The sequence below is a fragment of the Cynocephalus volans genome, chromosome 6 (genome assembly GCF_027409185.1).
Source record: "Cynocephalus volans isolate mCynVol1 chromosome 6, mCynVol1.pri, whole genome shotgun sequence".
NCBI classification, from domain to species: domain Eukaryota; kingdom Metazoa; phylum Chordata; class Mammalia; order Dermoptera; family Cynocephalidae; genus Cynocephalus; species Cynocephalus volans.
Window position 1 is genome coordinate 158,706,647 of NC_084465.1, and position 12,239 is coordinate 158,718,885.

Genomic DNA, 12,239 nt, shown 5'->3' on the forward strand with positions numbered 1-12,239 from the left:
ATTGCCCCTATGAGAGGTGCACAAGTGCTTCACTGAAGAGAGCAGGGCTGCTGACAGTGGCAGAAAGCCCCAATTGGTTGGCTTTCTGTCTCCAGAAAGTGCACATACTGTCTCACTCTGTCATAGGGGTGGCTTCTAAACAGCACTGCACTGCCTATTCTCAGGTTGCAAGGTGCTCATGGACTTGGGTGCCAGAGTCCCAATGAGACTCTGGGATCTCACTGGGATGAGAGAGCCTTAGGGATACGAAGAAGCCAGGGCTATTAGGCTGCAGGGCAAAATGCACTCAGTGTTTGGCTCTGATCCCAAACTGGTGACGTGCTGTGGCAGCCAAGGACCTGGTTTAGGAAGGCTCAGCATGAACTCCCTCCCTAGACTAATGCAGTCCTGTGGGCTCTCAGCAGCTCCCCACACTGAGTTGAAGGCGTGCAAGCGTTACGTTTCTCCCTTGTAGTTTGGATTGCAGGTTTTCATGGAGCAACCCTCACTTTTTCCTGCTGACAGAAGCTTCTCGTGGTTCCCTGCTGCTCCTGGTTGGAGGACAGGGTGGTGGAGGCTGGATATTAACTTCCATTTTCTGTGTGGCTATCCTGGGTTTCTGTGCTCTTTAGCATTTCTCTTATTCCTTTGATGTAATCCAGTATTCTCCTTTAGTTACTTTCATCCAGGTGTGGTTGCGTATTCATCTTTTTGTCTGTTTAGTGGGAGAGACAAGTTCTAGAGCCTTCTACTCTGCCATCTTGCTTGGCCCTCCCCCACATCTCAATTCTGGGTGGTATTCTACACTGTAATTCAGTTCTCAGTATTTTGATTTGTAGATACTTGTTAGTTTTGTGTATGGGCCATTTGGTAGTGATCCCAGGATTTCATAAACACATGTAGAGGATCCCTTTCTCTAGGTTTCTCCCTGTGACTCTTCCCCCTTCTTGGCTTGTGATCACTTAGTGTAGGGTGAGGAAGGTTGATGGAACATCCCATTGTATGTGCAGCAGCTATGCTGGTGGAGAAGAGGAGTGATACCCTTTCTTTGCTCATGTTTGCTTGGTGTCATTTGGTACTAGCCTACAAAGCTTCCTCCCACAGTCTCCCCAGCAGCAGTGCCTGATTGGGAAAGGAGGGTACTGCTTTGCTTGCTTTTGCTTATTGCTGGAAGTGCCAGTTGATAGGCTTCACACCCCAGTCTCTTTGGCAAAAATGCCTGATTGGGAGTGAAGGGGCACAGCTCCTCTTTGGCATTAGGACTCCCTTCTGCAGGGCCTCTTCTAATCTTGCATAATAACCTCTGCTGACTAGAGGGAGTGGTCTTTCCCTGGACATTTTTCTCTTCTTTTCTTATCTTTTTTTTTTTTTAAGGCTGCCCCCTTTGGTAGTTCTGGGTTGCTGGACGCTCTAGTATCCAGACTGAGTTATACAGGAAGCAAAAATAACCCCCAAGGAATTCATTGCCAGGTCTTCCCTTGATTTCTGAAAACTCTACCTATTTTACTTTCTTCTATCCATATTTCAGAGTCTTCTGATGCTTGCTTTATGCATATGTCCATGGTTTTAAATTGTAGTTAATGGGAGTCTTCGGGTGGAATATACTTACTATATCATGTCTATAATAGGAACTCGACTCACACAGTCATTTGTTGAATGAATAATTAAGTGAATACATGGATCATGCCCTCAAGTTGCTTGCAGTGTATGTGGCTGACAGTGTTACAATAGGTATAATGTTAAGAGAATTAAGATAAATTCCTGTGAGAATTCACAGGCAAATGAATGAAATTATTTCTAGCTGTTAGGAAGTAGGTTATATGAAGTGGTAGTGAGGTCATTATTCTGGTAATGGTTCTCCGATAGCAACTTGGTGTCCTGCAGTTTAGTTCAATTTTGACACTAACAGACCTCACTGATTATGGACAAAGTCTCCCACAAGACTGCTTTCATGTAAGATGCCAACTGCAAGTGTCAGGGTCCATCTGCACTTATGACCAAGTTGCTCTAAATTTGGGAGTTCCCACAACCCCCTCAGGTTCAATAATTTGCTAGAACCACTCACAGAACATACTGGAATTACTGTACTTACAATTACTGTTCTATTGTAAAGTACGCAACCCAGAAACAGCCAAATGGGAGCAATGCATAGGCCAAGGTCTGGCGGGAGCGGAAGCGAGGGGGGACACAGAGCTTTCTTGTGGAATCAGGTGCATCACCCTGCCAGCACATCAAGGTGTTCATCTGGAAACTCCACTGAGCTCTGCTGTCCAGTTTTTATTGAGGTTTCATTTCATAGATATGATTGATTGAATTATTGGCCATGTGATTAAACTCAATCTCTAGCACCCCTCTCCTCCTGGAGGTCTTGCTAAAAAGTCCCAACCCTCTAATGAAGTGGTTGGTTTTTCTGGTAACCAATCCCCAGCCTGTAGGTATCTAGGGGCTATCATGGGTCACCTTATTAGCATAATACAGACAGCCCTATCATTCAGGAAGTTTCAATCATTTTAAAGCTCTAGGCATATATCTATATATTCTTATATTTTATTTTACTACAGTCATCAAATAAGATTTTAAGGAGAATGTGGCATTTGAGTGATTGAAAGATGGGTAGGATTTTAAAATGGAGAAAAGAGCATTCCAGGCTGAGAAAGTAGCTTAGCAATCACATGGGAGGGACACATGCAGAAATGCAGGATTTGGATTTGGTATACCAAATATATTAAATGCTTTTTTAGTTTTAATGTAGACTACATGAAAATGAAAAAATAAAGCTGGGTTGGATCTATTACTTAATGATATTTATTAATGATAGAACCTTTTATTTTTACAGAGCAGAAGAAAGAAGAGATCTGTTCATGTTTTTCCAAAGCCTGCATTTTTTTGTGGAGTGGTATGAATATCGTAAACGCACGTTTAAACATTTCAAGGTAAAGCCTAAAATTTTTTCATTTAAACATATATGGAAAACGAAGCTGATGTTAATTTGGGTATTCAACTATAACCATCTTTCCTTAAGGTTTTAAAACAACAGCAAGTATTTTCATTGACTTCTGGAATTTGCAATTATTTGGAATAAATGGAGGAGGAGTGCTTCTGTACAAATCAGTGGATAATTTTATTATGGAATATCTTGAAAGAAGTGTAGTTATATTCTAATTTATTTTATTTTATTTTATTTTTTTCTTAATTTTATTTTGTCAATATACAGTGTGGTTGATTATTGTGGGCCATTACTGAAACCTCCCTCCCTCCTCCCTCTCCCCCCTCCCACCCAACAATGTCCTTTCTGTTTGCGTGTCGTATCAACTTCAAGGAATTGTAGTTGTTATGTCTTCTCCCCCGCCCCCCGGTATTTTTGTGTGTGTGCGTGTGTGAATTTATTTATTTATTTTTAGCTCCCACCAATAAGTGAGAACATGTGGTATTTCTCTTTCTGTGCCTGACTTGTTTCACTTAATATAATTCTCTCAAGGTCCATCCATGTTGTTGCAAATGGCAGTATTTCATTCGTTTTTATAGCTAAGTAGTGTTCCATTGTGTAGATATGCCACATTTTCCATATCCACTCATCCGATGATGGACATTTGGGCTGGTTCCAAATCTTGGCTATTGTAAAGAGTGCTGCGATGAACATTGGGGAACAGGTATACCTTCGACTTGATGATTTCCATTCCTCTGGGTATATTCCCACTAGTGGGATAGCTGGGTCATATGGCAGATCTATCTGCAATCATTTGAGGAACCTCCATACCATTTCCCATAGTGGCTGCACCATTTTGCAATCCCACCAAGAGTGTACGAGAGTTCCTTTTTCTCCGCAACCTCGCCAGCATTTATCGTTCAGAGTCTTTTGGATTTTAGCCATCCTAACTGGGGTGAGATGGTATCTCAGTGTAGTTTTGATTTGCATTTCCCGGATGCTGAGTGATGTTGAGCATTTTTTCATATGTCTGTTGGCCATTTGTATATCTTCCTTAGAGAAATACCTACTTAGCTCTTTTGCCCATTTTTTAATTGGGTTGCTTGTTTTTTTCTTGTAAAGTTGTTTGAGTTCCTTGTATATTCTGGATATTAATCCTTTGTCAGATGTATATTTTGCAAATATTTTCTCCCACTCTGTGGGTTGTCTTTTAACTCTGTTAATTGTTTCTTTTGCTGTGCAGAAGTTCTTTAGTTTGATATAATCCCATTTGTTTATTTTTCCTTTGGTTGCCCATGCTTTTGGGGTCGTATTCATTAAGTATGTGTCCAGTCCTATTTCCTGAAGTGTCTCTCCTATGTTTTCTTTAAGAAGTTTTATTGTTTCAGGGTGTATATTTTTTAATTCTTTAATCCATTTTGAGTTGACTTTAGTGTATGGTGAAAGGTATGGGTCTAGTTTCATTCTCCTGCATATTGATATCCAGATCTCCCAGCACCATTTGCTAAAGAGGCAGTCTCTTCCCCAGTGTATAGGCTTGGTGCCTTTGTCAAAGATCAGATGGCTGTAGGTGTGTGGGTTGATTTCTGGATTCTCTATTCTATTCCATTGATCAGTGTGTCTGTTTTTATGCCAGTACCATGTTGTTTTGGTTATTATTGCTTTGTAGTATAGTTTAAAGTCAGGTAGTGTTATGCTTCCAGCTTTATTTTTTTTGCTCAGCGTTCCTTTGGCTATGCGTGGTCTTTTGTTATTCCATATAAATGTCTGGATAGTTCTTTCCATTTCTGAGAAAAATGTCATTGGAATTTTGATGGGGATTGCATTGAATCTGTATATCACTTTGAGTAGTATGGACATTTTCACTATGTTGATTCTTCCAATCCAAGAGCATGGGATATCTTTCCATCTTCTTGTATCCTCTCTGATTTCTCTCAGCAGTGGTTTGTAGTTCTCATGATAGAGATTTTTCACATCCTTGGTTAACTCAATTCCTAAGTATTTTATTTTTTAGGTGGCTATTGTAAATGGGCAGGTTTTCTTGATTTCTCTTTCTGCATGTTCACTATTGGAGAATAGAAATGCTACGGATTTGTGTGTGTTGATTTTGTATCCTGCTACTTTGCTGAAGTCATTTATCACCTCCAAGAGTTTTTTTGTAGAGGCTTTAGGCTGTTCAATATATAGGATCATGTCATCTGCAAACAGGGACAGTTTGACTTCATCTTTTCCAATCTGGATGCCCTTTATTTCCTTCTTTTCTCTGATTGCTCTGGCTAGTACTTCCAACACTATGTTGAATAGGAGTGGTGAGAGTGGGCATCCTTGTCTAGTTCTTGTTCTTAAAGGAAAAGCTTTCCGCTTTTCCCCATTCAGGATGATATTGGCAGTGGGTTTGTCATAGATGGCTTTAATTATGTTGAGATACTTTCCCTCTATACCTAACTTATAGAGGGTCTTTGTCATGAATGAGTGCTGAATTTTATCAAATGCTTTTTCAGCATCTATAGAGATGATCATATGGTCCTTGTGTTTGATTTTATTAATATGGTGTATCACATTTGTTGATTTGTGTATGTTGAACCAACCTTGCATCCCTGGGATGAATCCCACTTGATCGTGGTGAATAATTTTACGTATGTGTTGCTGTATTCTGTTTGCTAGTATTTTAGTGAGGATTTTTGCATCTATATTCATCAAGGATATTGGCGTGTAGTTTTCTTTTTTGGTTATATCTTTACATGGTTTTGGTATCAGGATGATGTTTGCTTCATAGAATGAGTTTGGGAGATTTGCGTCTGTTTCGATCTTTTGGAATAGTTTGTAAAGAATCGGTGTCAATTCCTCTTTGAATGTTTGGTAAAATTCTGCTGTGATTCCATCTGGTCCTGGGCTTTTCTTTGTTGGGAGCCTTCTGATAACAGCTTCAATCTCCTTTATTGTTATTGGTCTGTTGAGATTTTCTACATCTTCATGGCTCAGTTTTGACAGCTTGTGTGTGTCCAGAAATTTATCCATTTCCTCCAGATTTTCAAATTTGTTGGCGTATAGTTGCTTATAGTAGTCTCGAATGATTCCTTGTATTTCAGATGAATCAGTTGTAATATCGCCTTTTTCATTTCTAATTTTTGTTATTTGAATTTTCTATCTTCTTTTTTTTGTTAGCCATGCTAATGGTTTGTCAATGTTATTTATCTTTTCAAAAACTCAACTTTTTGATTCATTGATCTTTTATATTGTTTTTTGGGTTTAAAATTCCATTCAGTTCTGCTCTGATCTTAATGATTTCTTTCTGTCTGCTAACTTTAGGTTTGGATTGTTCTTGTTTTTCTAGTTCTTTAAGGTGAAGTGTTAGGTTGTTCACTTCCCATCTTTCCATTCTTCTGAGGTGAACATTTAATGCCATAAATTTCCCCCTTAATACTGCTTTTGCAGTATTCCACAGGTTTTGGTATGATGTATCATTATTTTCATTAGTTTCAATAAATTTTTTGATTTCCTGCTTGATTTCTTCTTGGACCCATATGTCATTAAGTAGAATGCTGTTTAATTTCCATGTGTTTGTATAGTTTCCAGAATTTCATTTGTTATTGATTTCTAGTTTTAATCCATTGTGGTCTGAGAAAATACATGGGATAGTTCCAGTTTTTTTGAATTTGTTGAGACTTGGTTTGTGACCTAATATGTGATCTATCCTGGAGAATGATCCATGTGCTGATGAGAAGAATGAATATTCTGAGGTTGTTGGATGGAATGTTCTGTAGATATCTGCCAATTCCAATTGGTCTAGAGTATTGTGGAGATCTTGTGTTTCTCTGCTGATTCTTTGCCTAGATGATCTGTCCAATATTGACAGTGGGGTGTTCAGGTCCCCTGCTGTTATGGTATTGGTGTCTATTTCCTTCTTTAGGTCTAATAGAGTTTGTTTTATAAATCTGCCCGCTCCCACTTTGGGTGCGTACATATTTATGATTTTTATGTCTTCTTGATGGATCAGTCCTTTTATCATTATGTGGTGTCCCTCATTGTCTCTTTTTATGGTGTTTAGTTTAAAGTCTACTTTGTTAGATATAAGAATAGCTACTCCAGCTCGTTTTCCTTTTCTGTTTGCTTGGTAAATCTTTTTCCATCCTTTCACTCTTAGTCTATGTGAGTCTTTATGGATGAGGTGGGTCTCTTGAAGGCAGCATATAGTTGGGTCCTCCTTTTTAATCCAGTCATCCAGTCTGTGTCTTTTGATTGGGGAATTTAAGCCTTTTACATTAAGAGTTGTTATTGAAAAGTGTTGATTTATTCCTAGCATTTTATTGATTGTTGTTTGGTTGTCTTCGGTTTCTTTTGTTCCTTGCTTTCTGATTTACTGTTTGTTTTCTGTGTTTGTTGGTTCCTTAGGTTGTAGATAGCCTTTTTGTTTGATCGTTTTCTCTTTATGAATGCCATTTTTATTATACTAGTGAGTTTAGATTTTTCTTGGGTTTTTATGGCAGTGGTGGTTATTTTTCAGGAACCAAACCCAGTACTCCCTTGAGAATTTCTTGTAAGGGTGTTCGTGTGGTGGTGAACTACCGCAGTGCTTGTTTGTCTGAGAAATAATACTATTTGCCCTTCATTTTGGAAGGATAGCCTTGCAGGGTAGAGTATTCTTGGCTGACAATCTCTTTCTTTTAGTCTTTTGAATATATCATCCCATTCCTTTCTGGCTTTTCGGGTTTGTGAGGAAAAGTCTGATGTTAGCCTGATTGGGGCTCCCTTATAGGTGATTTGACGCTTCTGTCTTGCAGCTTTTAAGATTCTGTCTTTGAGTTTTGCCAATATGACCATAACATGTCTTGGAGAAGACCTTTTTGGGTTGAATACGTTTGGAGATCTGAAGATCTGTGATTTTTCCTATACTTGGGAAGTTTTCTGCCACTATTTTTTTGAATATGTTTTCAATGTAATCTCCTTTTTCTCCCCTTCTCGAATACCCATGACTCGGATATTTGAGCGCTTAAGGTTGTCTGATAGCTCTCTCAGATTTTCTTCAATGCCTTTGGGGCACGTCCGCTGCGCTCTCCTTTTCGCTCACTCGCTCACGCACGCTCTATAGATGTCTGGAGTGCTTCCAGCTGAGAGTTTTCTAATGATGTTGGTGGAACCTCTAGAAGTAGCAAAGGATAATGACACAACCACTCAGTATGTTGACTCCATGTTCAATGTCCTGTGCATGCTGGTGTGGGGGTTGGTTCCCTAAGTCCTTTGCCAGCTCCACTCCTATGGCTTTCCTGGTCTTAGCTGATGCTTTAGTTCTCAGAGGCTGGCGTTGCACACTGGTAGTTCCACAGATCTGGGGTCTCCATGGCAGTCCCACTCTCAGGGTTCCACTAGATGTGGTGGTGATAGAGTTTCTCTGCTGCAGCTCTGACCCCACATTTCTGCTTGGCATTATAATTTATTTTTCAGTGCACATTTTGAAAAGTCAACCTTTCAGTGGTACTTGAAGTAAAATAATAAATGCTAATACAGAATATAATCATAGCAGGTTTATCATGTAGCAGTATAATCTTAATTTAATGGGCCAGACTGCATTTTGAGCTTCCTAATTATTGTACATTTTGAGTTTAAATATTGAAGCCTGATTCTTGTCAAGTAATGCTTCTTAAGTCTCATATGGGTACTTTAAACTACTTCTTTTTATTTCCTTTGTTTTGGGGCATAACTAGAATTATGTTTGGCTGCCTTGTACTCTGTCAGGTGAATAGAATCAAGTTGTGGACAGCAGTGATCCACACAGAAACCAGTTTGAAAGAGTCAACATCAATAATATTTCAAGGTTCAGCTTCCCTCAAACTCCTGACCAGGTTATGACTATTCTTTTTAGGGCTGGTACTAAGTCTCCTTTACTTTGTGTTCTATTCTTTATTATTATTATATTTATTCTATTTGGTTGAGCTAATAAAATCTGTCAGACATAGAATTTTCTCCAGAATGAAACACGGACACTTCTTGTACCAGTCCCATGAGGGATTGTCATGATTTTATTATATTTTCTTGTAGGGAGTCTTGAGACGGAACAATTAAATATCTCTGCTGTACAATTGGTAAAATACAGTAATGATTGGGGACTATGTTGGCAGTTACGGTAATGAATGAGTCACTTAATATTGTTATTTCCTTATGCATTTGAATGTGTGATTGGAATGGGTGAGCTCAAGTCACCATTTTCGAAGCTAATTTGACTCTTAAGTGCTTTCCAGGCAAGTGTGGAAGTATAATTGGTGTATTTTTCCAATGGAGGATAGAGTGCTTCTACAAGCTGGTCTTTGCTGGTGATAACACTACTGGGATGTAAAAAAAAAAAAAGTCACAGTGTTCTGCAACCATCACTGCTTTTCCTTCTCCAGAACTTTTCCATCATCCCAAACTAAAACATACCTGTTCAACACTAACTCCCCATTCCCTCCTTCCTCAGCCCCTGATAAACCATCATTCAACTTTCTGTGAATTTGACTGTGCTAGGTACCTCATGTAAGTGGAGTGTCCTTTTTGTCTGACTCATTTCACTTAGTGTAATATCTTTGAGTTTCACACATGTTGAAACGTGTTGAATTTCCTTTCTAAGACTGAATAATATTTCCTTGTATGTATATACCACATTTTTAAAATTTATTCATATGTTGATAGACACTAGGGTTGTTTCCGTCTTTTGGCTGTTGTGAATAATGATGCTGTGAACTTGGGTGTACAAATATTTGTTCATTTCTCTGCTTTCAATTCTTTGAAGTGTATACCTGGAAGTGGAATTGCTGGATCATGTGGCAATTCTATGTTTAATTTTTTGAGGAAGCACATAATGTTTACCGGAGCAGCTGCACCATTTTGTGTTCCCACCAACAAAGTACAAGGATTCCAAGTTTATCCAAAACCTCTCCAACACTTGTTATTTTCTGTTTTTTTGATAATAGCCTATCTAATGGGTATGAAACTGCATCTCATTGTGGTTTTGATTTGCATTTTCCTCATGATCAGTGATGTTGAGAACCTTTTCATGTGCTTATTTGCTATTTGTGTATCTTTGGAGAAATGTCTATGCAAGTCCTTTGTCCTTTGTTGAATTGGGTTGTTTTTTGCTGTCAAATTGCGTGAATTCTTTATATTTTAGATATCAATTCCTTATCATAAATGTAATTTGCAAGTATGTTCTCTGGATTGTCTTTTCACTGTCTTGAGTATACTTTGATGCACAAAGGTTTTTACTTTTGATGAAGTCCACCTTATTTTTTTCTTTTGTTGCCTCTGTTTTTGATGTTATATCCGAGAAATCATTGCCAAATTTGATGTCATAAACATTTGCCTCTGTGTTCTCTTCTAAAAATTTTATAGTTTAGCCCTTCAGGTCTTTGATCCATTTTGAGTTAATTTTTGTGTATGGTGCAAGGTAAGGGTACAACTTCATTCTTTTGCATGTGGATATCCAGTTTTCTCGGCATCATTCATTGAGGATACTGTTCTTTCCCCTTTGAATGGTCTTGGTACCCTTGTTGAAAATCATTTAATTGTATATGCAAAGGATTATTCTGGGTTCTCTAGTCTATATGTCTGCACTTATGCTACTGCCACACTATTTTGATTACTGTAGATTTGTTCTAAGTTTTGAAATTATGAAGAGTGAGTCTTTTGTCTTTGTTCTTTTCAAGATTTTTTTGTTTATTTGTGATCTCTTGAGATTCCATATGAATTTTAGGGTAGATTTTTCTATTTCTGCAAAAAACATCATTGGGACTTTGATGGAGATTGCATTGAATATGTAGATTGTTTTGGTTAATATTGTTGTCTTAACAATGTGAATATTAAATCTTGCAATCCATGAACACAAGATGTCTTTTCCATGTACTTATATCTTCTTTAGTTTCTCTTAGCAATGTTTGTGAGAAGTAAATTATTTTTAATTTAAAGCCTCTATTTAATTATTCATGTTAAGAATGATACATTATCTAATTAATAAAATGGAATCAGTGTGTTTTTACTTTCTCATTATTTCCCCCGGTACCTTCTGGATCTTGGTGGTATAATTTGTATTGTTTATTTTATTTGTGATTGAAGGGTGTGTGTATGAAGGTGTAAGATACTCATGTTCATATCTTTGTATCTACAAGTCCCAAATTATTTCCTTAATAAAATTCTATAATTCAGTCTGTTTACTAATGCTCTTTCTCTTCAATCATTATTTTATTTTTCTGAACTACTGGCTTTTAAATATTTTAAAATTTGGGAGTTATTTCATGGTGTTTTTCTTAGTAAGGTGTATTATAAAATGAATATAGGAATACATTATTCTTCTGAAAACTAGAAATGTGCCAGGCATCTCCTCTGACCACTTTCCCTAACCTCGGTCTTATTACTAAGCCCTCCTTTTGCAGGTATATATGAGTATTTCCAGGTAAAGTTACAGTATATTTCTGTTGACTTATTCAAGATTGGGACAGTTTAAAGATTATATTTTTCCAAATAAAACAGAACCTTTCTATTTAGATGGATTTTATTTTGTAATATTTATTGTATATTCAATTCAAATGTGCTCACTATTGTGCTGGGCACTTTGAAAGTATAAAGCGCTCACAGAGAAATGAGGCATGCACACACAATAATGAGAAAGCAGTATAATAGTTATGATTGATAGTTCCCAAATAAGCGAATGAAAAAATTTCATCTTGGGGTCAACCTTTACCGATGGGATAATTGAAAAACAGGTATGAGGTCATTTTAGGTAGGGGGAAAAAAACAAGCAAATACTTAAAAATGGGAAAAAATATGTGTTCACTGAGACCAACTTGATTCCATGTATAATTTATAATGGAAATAATGCTGGTACTTTTATATATACAGATCAGACTCATATTTCTAAAACACTGATTGTTTTGTATTTAACTTTAAAGTACTGTGTAAACTAAGATTTTTGATTAGGGTATAGGCAAGAGCAAAGTTATTTTAGGAACTTTAATCTGGCAGCATTGAATCATCATAAATTATCACTATTAGACTGGAGAGTGGATTCTCACCATTAAACGTATCAGTTCATCATGGGTATTTAGGAAATGGTGCTCAGAAGCTTTATTGTGAATATTCAGTTTGTCTGGGTGAACATGGGTACACATGGGTAAGGTGGGAAAGTGGTGCACAGTAACACCACAGAATATACCTTGTTTTCATTTTTATGTTTGGATACATTTATTGATGACATTCTCATTTCTACATTGTAAAAAGAAAATATTTTATCATTATCTCATATTTGAAAGCTTTTACAGTGGAGAACCTTATGACTATTCTCAGAGAAATGATAGTCTCTTGATTTTTT

The 12,239-nt window shown here is 37.4% G+C and overlaps 1 protein-coding gene across 2 annotated transcripts in view; it reads left to right on the forward strand.

The window, feature by feature from the left end:
* The window catches only part of CENPP (centromere protein P), a 247,727-nt gene that overhangs the window by 50,919 nt on the left and 184,569 nt on the right, over positions 1–12,239 (forward strand). For both annotated transcript variants that reach the window (XM_063099791.1, XM_063099792.1), the window contains exon 5: positions 2,816–2,912. In XM_063099791.1, the coding sequence (XP_062955861.1) occupies positions 2,816–2,912 (97 nt within the window). The remainder of the gene's footprint in view (positions 1–2,815; positions 2,913–12,239) is intronic.